This window comes from Lissotriton vulgaris, chromosome 12 (assembly GCF_964263255.1).
Source record: "Lissotriton vulgaris chromosome 12, aLisVul1.2, whole genome shotgun sequence".
Taxonomy (NCBI): Eukaryota; Metazoa; Chordata; class Amphibia; order Caudata; family Salamandridae; genus Lissotriton; species Lissotriton vulgaris.
Window position 1 is genome coordinate 114,321,234 of NC_141700.1, and position 14,298 is coordinate 114,335,531.

General features: G+C 44.1%; 2 protein-coding genes across 2 annotated transcripts in view; both read left to right on the plus strand.

The window, feature by feature from the left end:
- The window catches only part of LOC147673572 (cathepsin K-like), a 54,690-nt gene extending 49,002 nt beyond the window's left edge, over positions 1 to 5,688 (plus strand). Inside the window, exon 8 of the mRNA XM_086947456.1 lies at positions 3,608 to 5,688. Coding sequence (XP_086803582.1) covers positions 3,608 to 3,707 — 100 coding nt within the window. The 3' untranslated portion in view covers positions 3,708 to 5,688. The remainder of the gene's footprint in view (positions 1 to 3,607) is intronic.
- Positions 5,689 to 8,659: 2,971 nt separating this feature from the next.
- HORMAD1 (HORMA domain containing 1) overlaps positions 8,660 to 14,298 on the plus strand; it is a 974,569-nt gene continuing 968,930 nt past the window's right edge. The window contains exon 1 of the mRNA XM_086947457.1: positions 8,660 to 8,794. The gene's annotated coding sequence lies outside the window, so the exon portion shown is untranslated. The remainder of the gene's footprint in view (positions 8,795 to 14,298) is intronic.

The window sequence follows — 14,298 nt, forward strand, 5'->3', positions numbered from 1 at the left end:
TAGTTCACAAGGCAGGGCTACGGCAGCGCCAGTAGTCCGTCAAGGATGAGTTTGTCACGGTGTCTCTCGACTCCAGGATACAACTGCCTTCCTGCTCTGAAGCTGCCCCAGTTATAGGTCTGGCGCCCTTTGATGTCCGGACCCTCGCACTTGGAGGTCGGGAGGTCCGGGATGAGGGAGTCCAGACACCCAGCAGGGGGGTGGAGCCAGCGCCCGGGGGAGCTGGGGGCGATCGGCACCTGGCGGGGGAGAGCCATCGACACTTCTTTCTCCCATTGACCTGCCAAGTGGTCCGTTCACCTCCCGGGTGGATGGTGGTGCCGGGATGGCGGGGCCTGGCAAGGCCCAGGGTTAGGGTCGAGCTGAGGCCACGCGGCCTCGTGGTGCAGTGTCCAAGATGGCGGCCGGGCCGGGCGATAAAGCTGGTGGTGGTTCGGCCCCATGATACGGAGATGTCCGTGGTCAGGAGTCCCGTAGGGGACGGGGTGCGGGTCGCATCTGTGGGTAACACCTGGAGGGCCGGGGCTCGGGCCCTGTCATGCGGGGAGGGAGCAAGCCCTTCACGTGGCCTGTCCAACAGAGGGACTACTAAGTGTATTCATCAATGAAAATCCAGCCAGGGGCGGCTCTAGTCTCATGGCAGCCCTGGGCAGGGAGCGTAGGTAGGGGGCCTCGGAAGAGGGGGTCCAGACGGGGCAGAGCGCGGAGGCCAGTGAAGAGTGGGGGGTCAGGGTGTTTGGAAGTGGAACAGAGCCGGAGGCCGCCAATTCCCTGCCAGGGGTCGCCACGCAAATATATATCCATCCTCAGAGGATTATTATATTAAGAATATATATTTGCGTGGTTGCCCCTGGGGTTTCGTGGCCCTGTGCAGGTGCACAGCTTGCACATGCCTAAGGCCGGCCCTGATCCAGCATTTCTAAAGGACAGCAACAGGAACCAATGAAAAAGATGGGCATATACTAGATACAGCATGTCTCCAAAAACGCTGTCTAGGTGAGGCCTAAAAAACATCTCATCCTTTAGGGCTTACGTAGGAGTCAGATAGTGTGTGGTTGATCATTTTCTATGCAACAACTGCAGGGGGTGCACTCAGACCCTTATCTATGTACTAGGTGAGAAGAGTTGCTACTGATTCTTTATCAATGCATGTCTTAGCCGTGATCTCCAAGAGGTTTTCTGGTTTGCAAGATGACCTGGATGCAGTGGGATTCGTAATTGTACATGGATTTGGTCACACTTGAAGCATCTGTTCAGACTGTTTATTAGGTGGAAAGCGTGCAGTTGACCCAAACCTTGCATGCAAGGCTGGAAGGGTTAAATGAACTTACTCATATATGAGGTGCATGAGATATGTTGGGATTATTACCTATGAAAAGACTAGACAAGGGATAATATGTCTGTAAAAAAGAGATTTTTACAACTACTCCTATCTGCAAGCTGAATTAATTGAATTCACTTTTTTAAGACGTCAAATATATCCTGAAAACTTAATACAGTGGAAACAGGGGCATCTGAGACGTTAGTTTCTACATCCTTTTTAAAGTAAAAAGAAAGGCAGCTCTATAGGAAATAGCATTATAATGTTGAAAAACTGAGACTTCACCTTCAATATAGACAGTAAATCCCCTGCCCTACAAAAGACCTGCCGAGGCAGTAGCTGCATTAGTTCATTTTGTTGAGGCACCAGGATTCTAATTTTATTTGAATAACCATCTTGTTGATGCTGCCATTCAAGAGGGTTGTTTATCATGAGGAGTGAAGGTTTGCGAGATGGAGCATGGCGGGATTACCAATAAGCTACTTTTCTTTCTCCATTGTAAGTTCATCATTGACAGTCCTATTCACCAAATAGAATCACAAGAACGCCTTTATAAAAAACCTTGAAAAAGCGAATAAAGTAGCAGTATGAACAAAGATAAGATTATGCAGTCAAACAGATTTCCCGAAGAGATGCCAGCCACTTGGGTATATTTCTGGACTAACAATCTAAAGAAGAGTGTCTGGAAAATGTTTGGTGTGAACTGGATCTTGACGCACCAAAAGGTGCTTCATTATCTAATTTTGTCTTCTTGTTTTAATTATGGGTTAGTGTAACACAATTAATATCAAAAGGCAGGGGGATACTATCTGCTGAGGTGGGTTTGAAAGAAGATTGTTCATATGGAAATCTGAGAAAGGATGAACTAGTAATTAATGGAACAACTTAAGCCTATGAGAGATTTTTCCGAATTTTCTGGCACGGCGACTAAGCAAACCTCCTGAATTAAAATCAACTTTCACAAATAATAGAGCATATTTCAGAAGGTTGAATAAAACAGCATGGGCACTATACACATTTGAAAGTCCAAGACCCTGTACCAAGAACAGAAAGCTCTGGTTGAAATAAACTGCTTGATGATCTTCAGAACGTATATCTGTTTCTGGCCGACAGACCTATCTGGGGTTGATGGACATAAAAGGTCTGGATAGAATCATAAAGCTAAGTAAGGTACTTGGCAGAGTTGATAATTGCCAAGATAAATACCCATAAAATGGCTGTGCAATTGGTCTTTCCAGCGGATGGAAGCAAACTCATTTACTTCAGACATATTACTGTCATCTAGGTCTTAATTAATCAAGTTGAGACTCGATTATTCATAAGAGTGTTACCAGCATACTGATCGATGGAGATCCACAGCTCGATGCAAAATTACTATGCAGCTCAAAGTGTACATAAAGGTCTGGGGGAGAAACGCCCCTGGTGGTCTGGGTTCTGGGCTGGGTGTGGAAGAGACCTAAAGGAATTTATCTGGATGTACTGTGTACGTCCAAAGAGGGCACGAGAAAATAAACTCTCAAAGGCCTCCCTCTCCCTACCCATGTTTGCACCTGGGAATGTCAATAATACCCCCAAGGACTACAGTGTCAAAGGACCCTGAGAGATCCTCCTATATATACAAGCAAACAGGTATCCCCAACTCTGAAGGCCCTGCTAAAGTTTGTAAACCATGTCCGGCTCCCATGAGGAGAAATCGGAAATTAAAGTTTCCTCATTCCCTAGGAATTTTGCATCACCAGAACTGCAAAGAAGGAATCTTTGTGCCACAATGCCTGCAAGATGCCTATTTTGGCCAAATTGAAATGATATATCCTAGCATTACTGCATGTGTCTTGGGATTATGACAGGAACTGAGTTTTGTATATGTCTATCAATGATGATCCCTTGAAGGATAAACCGTATTGACTGCCTTTGAGCTTGAGGCTCAATCATAGACTGTTAACTGAACGTTCTTGAACATGATGGGTAGGTTGAGATAGATCATTAGCTCTGGTACATCACTGGCTATCCTTGGCCATTCTGCATAGTGATAGACCTCTCATTAGCTATCTTTCACAATGGAGTGTTGTAATAGACAGAAAATTGACTATCACTGAGCAGGACGGGAAGTGGTAAACCAGAGCCTGCCTTCGGCAGGGGCATGCAGCTCTCTGACTGTTGTTGGGGAGGTTTTGTAGAGGTAGACAACATATTAGCTGCCCCTGAGTATATTGTGCGTACAAATAAAGAGAAGATGTGAATATGTTTCCTGCTCTAACCAAACTTTTCCATTTCTCCATACTACAGCTGGGGAGAGGACTGGGGCAACAAGGGCTACATCATGATGGCCAGGAACAAGCAGAATGCCTGTGGGATTGCCAACCTGGCCAGCTACCCCAAGATGTGAATTTGTTGCACAGAGGATGGAGCATTTCCTAGGCCTAGAACAAGAATACAGAGGGCAGATACCTAGAACTCATGATCCATGGTTTCTTGTTTACATGTGTCTGTGTGTCCATCCAGTTAACTTCTGTTTGCATCTGTGTGCTGCTTGTGATTTTCAGTGTAAGCCTGGTTCCCATCCATATGGCTTTTTGTTTCTATCTCTAATATACCTTTATTCCTCATTTCACTCCATGTAAATCCAGGTTCCAATGTTTTATTGATAATGCAGCCATCCTCATCTCAACTTCCCGCTCTTGAAGTCCTGTGATTTTACTGTATCTACACTCAAAGTTCACATATCCCTTTTTTCACAGTTCACCTGCACAATGCTGCACCTCGTCTGTCCTTGCACCTTTAGTTCAGATGTCACTCCACCTCTATTTCGCCGCTAGCTGCGCCTTTTTTTCTTTTCTCCCAGTGCCTTTAGGCATCATGTTTACACAGTGTATGTACCACAAGTTCACACCTGTGTACCTCCAGTTAGCCTGTCCCCATACCACAATTTCAACCTGCATTTTTGGAAAATTGTAACAGAAACAGATTAAAGAGATGAAAGGATCGAAAAATGGGGCAAAAATATCTGTCAAAGTTCAATCCATTGATCATGAGGAGAACTTATGGGGTGATAATTACCTCTCACAATGAAAGACCACAGTTCAGCAGTGCCTTTCATTTAAAGTGAGCTTGTGGCACCAACAAAAATCTGAAATGCTAGCGATCCTCTTCTCTTAGAAAGAGCACGCTGTGTCCATCCCCTTCTATCACGGTGAGCTCACTGCACCATTTCCTTTCTGCTATGAAAAACTAATTGCGTCAATTCTTTTGAATTGCAAGGAGTGACTGCACAAATCTATCACTGAGATCACACAGCACCACTCCCCTTCTATCAGGAAGAGCTCACAAGGCAGGACTCATCATCTATCCTGAAAGCTCAATGGATGATGATCAACATTTTTCAGAAGAGGTTCTTGCCATGAAGAGTGAGACCCGTGTCAATGCTCTTCTATGAGAAGGAGCTCATAGAATAGTGACCCCCTCCTAACACAAAGAGCTCAAAGGCCCAATCTGCTTCTGGCATGAAGAGCTACAATCCCCTTCTAGCATGAAGAAACTGTGTACCAATCCTACAGTCTCAAGAAGGCCTTGCCTGACAACAATTCATTCTATCACGAAGAACTCACTGTGCCAATCCACTTTTAGCACGAAAAGCGCACTGCGCTAATCCCTCTTGATCACGAAGATCTCACAGATCACGAAAAGCGAAATTAAAGCAAACTCCTCCTATCAGTAAGAGCTCACAGGACTTAAATCTCCTCCTATCCGGGAGATCTTATGGTGCTAATCAGCAGGTGGGCAATTGGGCTTGATGTAGCAAACAAATGAGGAAGATTAACTAATTTCACTAAAAGTAATGGACACATTTGCAATATTCCTGCCAAATTTCTTTCTAAATACTCTCAGCATGGGCATATATTTTAGGTATATTACAACTACTATACCTTCGAAGCCAGTAGAGATGTGGACACTGCTACATATTTAGAAGAATACAGAGGACATGTCCTACCAGTGAATGTCTAGGTCTAAAAGAGTGGATATGTATTTTTAATGTGAGTAAATTATCTCTGCAGCATCAAACAGGAATGGGAACTCATCTCAGAATTTCTTGATTTTGCCATTGTTTGGTATAAATTCTGGACAAAGTGTGTCATGCAGCTGGTCTGACCCAAAATTCACACTTTGTACCGATTTATTTTCAGTGTTTTCATGTTTTGTTTGCAATGAGAATATGAAACTGAATGTGCTGGTCATGAAAGATGTGCACTTTGTTTCCAACGTTAGCCACGTGTGTTCTCGTACTATTAGGTTCTTTGTAATTGTATTTTTTCTAAAGTCATGAAAATTATTTTTTTTTTACTGTGATAAAGATCTGTGCCCACATTCTATTCTTGTGTGTTATTTGTGAACTTAATTTCCAAGGTATGCTGTGGCATTGTGGCATAACAGAAAAGTTAATGAACTGATGGTACAGAGGAACTATCACACCTTTTCCAATCTTTCATGAAAAGGGGTGGATGTCTCCTAGGGTTTGCACAAATGGATGGTCTTTCTCCATACACCCGAGTAAGAGGGAAATCAGGCAGTTCCTTGACCAGTACAATAGCTCACCTGAAAGACTGAAGGGCTGGAACAGGGACAGTAACATGACAGACGGTCCTGCTTCTGAAAAGAAAATAATATTTAAGCTGAGATGTTAGCAAACCTGGGTCACTGAGAAGTGCACACCTTCTGAAATGCTATGAAATCTGAATAGTGATGTGTAAGTCAACACAGCTGCACAACATAACATCACCGATGTTATGACAAATCACACGGACGATGACTGGTGACATCACAGTTCCTTGGGTGAGCTGGCACTAGGAATGACACTGGGGAACTTATTTTACATCACAAATGACACTGATGCCAACGGATGAAGTCACAGCCGACATGATGTCATAGTGATGATCATTTCATTGATGACATCACAAGTTGTGCTGTCAGCCCTGATAATACCACAACCCACATAATACCACAACCCACATAATACCACAACCCACATCCCAAATAACACTGACCATGATGGGCTTGAAAAAAGAAACTGACGAAGGACCACGAATGCACTTCTGTCCCAGTCCTGGAATGGCTCCTGCAGCGAGGATGAAGTTCTTGATGAGCCTCTTCTCAAAAAGGCTCAGCTCAAAATTAATATGAAAGGGTGGGTGAGTGAGTAAGTGAAGGATGGCTGGATGAATTAGTGAAAGGGTGAATGGATGAATGAAAGATTGAATAGATGGATAATGGGAGGGGATGGACGGATTGATGAGTGAGTGGAAGGATGGAAGAGAGAAAACGGAAATAGCTGGATGTATGGGTGGAAGGGTAGCTGGATGGGTAAAAGGGTGGATGGATGAGTGAAAGGATGGATGAGTGAAAAGGTGGATGATGAGTGAGTGGGTGGATGGATGAGTGAAATGGTGGATGGATTGATGAATTGATAAGTGCAAGGGCGAATGGATGGACAGATGAGTGAAAGGGTGGATGTAAGGATGGATGAGTGAGTGAAAGGGAAGGTAGATGGACAAAATGATGAATAGACCAGTGAAGGAGTGAAAGGATAAATGGATGAGAGAAAGGATGGTTGAGTGATAGGGTCAATGGATGGATTCATGAGCGGATGAGTAGATGGATGGATGGATGGGAGGATGGATGGATGGAAGGAGGGTGGGTGGATGGATGGATGGATGGATGGAAGGAAGGATTGCTAAGTGAAACAGTCGATGGAGAGAGAAAGGGTGGATGATGGTTGACTGAAAGGGTGGATGGGTGGAAGGATCAGTGACTGGGTAGATGGATGAGTAAGAGAAAGGATGGCTGGATGGGTGAAAGGGTAAATTGCTGGCTGGGTGAGTGAATGGATGGATGGGTAGAAGAGTGGATGGATGAGTGTACAGATGGATAGGGTGAAAGGGCGGATGGATGGATAATGGATGGATGAGAGAAAGGAAGGATGAAGGGATGGATGAGTGAAATGAAAGATGGAAGGATACATGATGGATAGGCTTGCAAATGGCTGAATATGTCTAGATATGGCTGGGCTTACTTATATACAATTGCGCGACTTCTGATGTGTCTGTAAAACGTATCCAATTGTCCTGAAGTTTTGTCCTGAATTTTGACCTCCTGTCCTGAATTTGTGTCCTGAATTTTGACCCTTTGTCCTGAATTTTTACACTCACCGTCCTGAATTTGCACCAATGCCAGTTGGTCACCCTATCTAGAACAAGTCGTTGTAACGACTTGCGATGTAATCGTATGCAATATAACAGCGCGGTCGTTGTAACAACCGCGTTGTAATGGCATGCGATGTAACGCTTGCGTTATAATTACTTCTATTCCGCTGAACATGGGGACCTTTGTGCCCAGCTGCCTGTAGGTCTGTGTGCAAATGTATCAGTATAACAGTTAGTGAGTAAGGATGTTTGACGGCATGTCTGATAAAGTGTGCAGATGGGTGCATGGAGGTCTGCTGGTGTCACCCAGCTTGTGTCTGCCCATCTATGTGGCATTTGTAATCTATGTTAATTTGTGGATGAATGTTGTGTACCTCTCTGATCAGCATGACTGCACAGGGATCTGATGTAAAGCCAAACCTACAACCTGCTTTTAGTGGAAGCTTTTTCAATATTATATACAAGCCATAGTTGCTGCTTATTTATCATCATGTGCAACTAACAACCATTGACAAAGCCAATAGTCGTGACGTGTTGAAGGTATGATGTTACTTGTATTATATCTGGATACAATGACAGAAACCGCAAAATACAAGTCAGGCGGTACACTATGCTAAGCACAGATTTATAGCTTTCGTGTTCTTAAGCCACGCCCTTAATTACATTGGCCACGCCCCTTCGAGAAACTCCCTAGTTTTGTTTATCCCACTTAAAGCCCTGGTTGTAGGTCACCTCAGGCAGGGCACCCACTGTGCCCCACCCCTACTGGCATTTCAGAATCAGCACCAGCGGCTCCTTTCCCTGCCACTACCAGCCCTTTATTAGCTGAGCATCCCGGCAAGTGACTAACTGCCCCAGCCTCCCTGGTCCCTAAAATGCAAGAGTGTGCGACGCAACTGACTCTGCACCAGCCCTCCCGGCCTTTCAAGACCCACAGTGCCTTACCCCAGGCCTACCAGCCATACAGAGAGTGTGCCTCACAAATCAAAGCAGAAACGTCTCGAGTGGCAGTTTTAACCCGGCCTCCCCCTGGTGTGCTGCGCCCTAAACCTGAAACGAAACCACAGTCCCACTTCCTCCTTCTCGCCACATATTCATAATAGGCAGGAGAAAGGACTTTACTTCCCCCTTCTCGTTGATACTCATACTAGGCAGGACAAAGGACCTTTCATCACTGCTTCCAGTGAGCTGCAGTCTCCGGGCAAGGCGAGATTCTCATCAGCGTCCTCCCGCCCGTTACAGCGCCGATATCCCAAAATCCAGCCCAGGGCACCTGCAGGTGAGTCCGCCCCACGCCCATCTCCTGGCGCTTGTCCCCCATGCGCGCGCAACGCATGGATCCGAACCTCTGCGAGACTGACCACTCCCGCTCAGTCACAAAGGCTTCCTAATGTACACTCTAGAGAGGTCAGCCTAGGCGTGGGACTTTTTACAAATCCGGATGTGACCTAACGCCAGATCTGCAACCTTGGACCCGGGGAGCAGAGTTCGAGTCCCAGCAGTCGGCTCAGGGTCCTGTGACACTGCGAAAAGCACTCGGGTAAACGCAATCTGGGTGAGGAGGACTTTACGGCTCCAACCCTGACTTTACTCTGCCCAGCAAATGTAGAGTTCATCGGAGGCACTGCTGGTGCTCAGCACTGGTGAGACCCGGCCCTGGTGGTCATACAAAGACTAGTACAAAGTTTGGAGGGCATTTGTCATTGACAACGGACAAGCGCCGAAATTTTTTTAGTTTTTATTTTTCAAAAAAAACCTCCCAAAGCTGAAGATTATTTTTGGAAAAGCAAAAACTAATGCCCGCATCACGATGGGAGTTATATAAGAGTTTTCTCCCACTGTGTTGGAGTCAAATGTTTTCTTTTAATTTATACTGCCAGGATATGCCTGGCGGTGACTGAAATTTCATTTTTTTAAACCACCTTACTACCCAATCTAAATAGGGCAGGCTGTTGGATGGCTTACCTCAGGAGGCCCGTACTCCCTTGTGGCCATGGGAGGAAGGTTTACACCAACAGAGTTAATTTTGCTCTGCCGGGTATACCTGGCTGTCTGCCACACTACAAATTGGACAGCCAAACCAAGAGTTTGACGGACAGGGCACTTTGTGACTATTGCAACAGAGTACCTTGGCTGCCAAACTCTAAACCTATCCCTTAATCTACTGGTGTCTAGAAAAACTGAAAAAAACACGAACCTGTTTGTCATGGAAAGCGCTCCAGTACCCTTGGGTTATGTTTATGCTGTATAAAAACTGCAAAACATATTTTTAAAATGTCTAGAATGTAGAGACACATAGAGTCTCTTTATCCACTGACCTGTTCAACAGTCATTCACATTTTGTTTCTGCCCACCACACAATATACCATGGAACACTCAGGAACCTGTTTTCACCCACGCCAGTCTTCATATATATTAGCCATTATTTTGCACATTGTACTTATTTGTAAAGTAAATTAGATTGCACTGTTGCCAATGCCAGACGTATTGTCTTTGCAGATGCTTGTCCTCACTTGAAAAACCATTCTTCCTCTATGAAATATAGGGTTTTTTTCCTCTACCAGTTGCAGGAAACACCACACTTTTAAATGCATTTTCCAGGACTAGTTTTCTGCGTGCTTTTCCGGGGTAGAAAGTGACCTGGAACATCTGGAACATATTTGTGCCCAGCCTTAAACTTTCTCAGGAATTGACTTCATCCTACCCCCAATCCCTCGCAAGAAACATTCCAATGTAAAAAGCTGCAGATCAGAATTCTTTGACACAAGATCGGCAGGTAACAATTTTACAAACCAAAGTTTTAAATAGGTGTGTAAAAAAGTTTATGTTGAGAGCCAAAGGAGGCTATGTACTGTTGAGGTGAACTCCCCAGCGCTAATGCACATTCCATGTCAGAGGTTGGAAATACCTCTCACAAAAACTGTTTTAAGGACGGAATATACACTCCCGGTAAAGAAGATTGCACCACAAAGACAATGGACCTACCATGCTTGCCCCTCAATGGACAATTCCTCCGGACCCTCACTGGCTCACCTAGGGCCAGATTCACAGAACTAACGTAAGACAAAATCCTAAATGTACTACCATTTTGGTATTCCCAGAAGGCGCTTACTCATTTTGGTATTTACCAAAGGCACTTACTCATCAATGAGTAAGTGCCTTCTGTGAATACCAAAATGAGTAAGTTACTCAAAATGAGTAAGTAAGTGCCTTTTATGAATACCAAAATGAGTAAGTGCCTTCTGTGAATATCAAAATGGTAGTAAGTTCAGGATTTTGTCTTAAGTTAGTTCTGTGAATCGGGCCCCTAGAGTATCTCCGCCAGGGACTTTGGGGAATGGAAGGACCCTGGTCTCCATCATTTCATCTAAGAGTCCACACAGGGAGTGAAAGATATCCACGGTTCAAAGATCCCACCCACTAAGAGACAAAGAGTACCTTTGTGCTCCGTCTCGAAAACAAGGAAAACAAAAAGCATGTATATGGTCCTGTAGTTAGGAATAGTATAAGATACTCTTGCAGTACAATGCTGAAGAAATATTTTAACATAGCTACCATAGCAAAAAATACAATTTTTTTTTAACATGGCTTGAATAAATGGTTTATTCATTCTGGTCTCGAATCAAATTTCTGTGTCTTATCCAGGTCATGTTTGCCCTTTAGACTATAAGTGCAGTTCATCTGATATACAACCTTTCCGGTGAGGGTGTAGGGGAATTCATCTTTCTTTATTGTTTATTGTCCTTCTGACTGCCTTTCCCACGGCTGTAGATTAATTACCCTATAAAAAAAAACTAACAGCATGAAAACACACTTCCTTGTTCTGCTCTTTTTTTCGGTTCTGTCATCTATAGGCTATTTTCAAAATATTAAATTGGGTATTTCAAACCATTAACTCGGCAGATTTCATATTCCTTTCTGTAAAATATAAAGAAACTAAAAACCTCAACGAGAGTAAAGCAGTAACAGGACATCAACCAAAAAAATATGGTGTCTCCATCTATACTGATCTTGCTTCCACCTCCCCCTCCGAAATCAGCTAAATCCTTGCGGTGGACTAGTGAGAACGGTGTTGGAGCGGTTGCCTTATTTTAAGTTTCTACGACTTGCTATTAGCCCAAATGTTAATTTTTAAGTGGGTTAGTGGGCGACTAAGGGTGGGACCGCCGATAAATCCTGTGATTTATAAATCGGATAAATTGTGTATTATGTCACCTCTGTTACCCCTGACATGCTGCTGAACTGACATCCATATCCATGGAGAGTCCTCCGAAGAATAAAGCGACTCAGCTCAACAGTCGTCGAAATCAGGATGTGAGGGCCTGGAGCATCATCCATCATATGCAAAAAGAACAAATGATGGACAGAATGCAGAACAATGTCATACATTCACCGCAGTACAGAGATCTGGGACTAAATCCATCGTTTTTTTGCTCACCGCACCATTCCAGTTTGGACCCAGCCATATGCAAATCAGTCTTGACCCTGCGCCCAATGGGAGTCGAGCCCAACTGCCACAGTCGAGCCCAAACTGCCAGGCCATTGGCATATGGCCAGGTCTAAACTGGGGTGGCATGGTGAGCAAAAGAATGATGGATTTAACCCAGATCTCTTGACTGGGGGGTGAATGATTTGATTTGTTCTGCATTCCGCCCATCAATTGTGTGTCTTTTGCTTCCTCGCCCTAAGTGCGCAGAGTATGCCCAGATGTGGGTCCTGGGCTCACTGTACCTCTGGATTCAATCTATCCTGGCTGAAGAGGGGTGAAACCCCAAAACCAGTCCTAGGATGCTTGTTTCTGGTCCAGGAAGGACCTGGCTTAGCAGTTCGGGCTGGACGGTTCCCATGAGGCACAGGGTCAAGACTGATTTGCATATGGACTGTTCCCTTGAGGCACAGGGTCAAGACATATTTGCATATGGCTAGGTCTAAACTGGTGTGACATGGTGAGCAAAAGAATCATGGATTTAACACAGATCTCTTCACTGGGGGTGAATGTTTTCATTTGTTCTGCATTCCGTCCATCAATTGTGAGGCACAGGGTCAAGACATATTTGCATTTGGCCAGGTCTAAACTGGGGCGGCATGGTGAGCAAAAGAATCATGGATTTAACACAGATCTCTTCACTGGGGGTGAATATTTTGATTTGTTCTGCATTCCGTCCATCAATTATGTGTCTTTTGCTTCCTCGCATCATCCATCATAGCCATCAAGTTGCACAGTTTTTGGGACATCCTCAATCAGTCTTAGATTTTCGAAACTTCCTCCCCTTGGATTCAGAAACTCATGCATTCATACCTATGTGAGATGCAAAACAACACCTCTAGAATAAAACACGCTCCTGGCAAAAAAAACACAGTTGCCTGATGGTGTTACATAGGATACAGGGCCACTTAGGAGCTGTAAGAAGGCAGAACACGTTTATGCACCTAAAGGAAAACATTTAAACATCATACACAAAGTACTCAGTGAGTAGCATGTTCAATACTGAACCAGCAATTACTCTACCACACAGACACAAATAAACTGATTGAAAAGTAGTAATAGGATGCCTGTGCAATGGTGGGCAATTGCATAGGAGAGGAGTACCGAGTAATATGGCGGCCCAAAAAACCCTCTATTACAAACATACTTTAAGGGTTCCATTGCACTTTTTGCACAGCTGTTATCAAGCATTTAATCCCAAATATGTTAGGGCTGGGCTAGAATAATAAATGGATACTCCTGTAGGATAAGTCAGAATCTACTAGCTACAGAATGTGTCAAAACGACGGAGCGCGCAAGATGGCAAGGCAGCAGAGAGTAGTTCATGTCGTCTTGTTTTTTAAATTCTCGAAATTGCAGATTTGTTATATAATGGGAAACAAAGAATTATAAGACCAAGAATGCAGAGAAGAAACCACTGGATGAACTACGTCACCCCAAGAAGCCTTGCGGGCTTTGAATAGAATCATGGGACGATGATAACGGGGAAATGAAGTTATGTTGAATCTTGTGTAAATGAGAGATTTCTGTTATGGGAGTCATGACCCTGACCTGACGGAGCATACTTCAATTCCACTCCATCAGTGGACACCACTGTGATGTATCCAGTATATACACTCTACAACATCAACAGGCGAGCATAGGAAGTTGAGTCACCCTTGATGACTTGGCTAGGGGCTTCTAGATCTCATTGACACTGAAAGACCAGCAATCTACAGAGTAAGCTCCAGGATCCATTCATAGTTATTTAATCCCAAAGAGCCTCAGCTTTAGCCTTATCCACACAAGTTGTTATACTGACCCTTCTCTCCTCGCTTACTCCAAGTCTTCCAATAAGCAGGATATCAGGTGGTTCCTTGACATTAGTGACAACATTTCCAATCCAGGGATTTTCTTTTTTTTACCAAAGTATTGCACTCTGTAATTCGAGAAAAGCAAGAGTAGACTTCAGCATTAAGGGGTCAAGACTTGCAAAAGACAAGCCCAGCAGGAACTCTTTGGAAGATTATTAATTGTAATAAACTGGGGTGATAAAGTTTGTGATATCTTATGGAAAAGACTCAGTTGAGTGAACACCTCAGAAATGAAACTGCATGTCACTAAGTCAATTACTGCTGCTAAGGTAGTATGGGCCAGATGTATCAAGATTCCGATTTACGAATTCTAAATAGCGCTTTTTTTGCGAATCGCTATTTAGAATTCGCAAAATGGAATGTATGTACAAAATCGCTATTTTTTTGCGATTCCTTAATATTCTTTATTTGCGAATTCGCATTTTGCGAATTCGCAAATAAAGA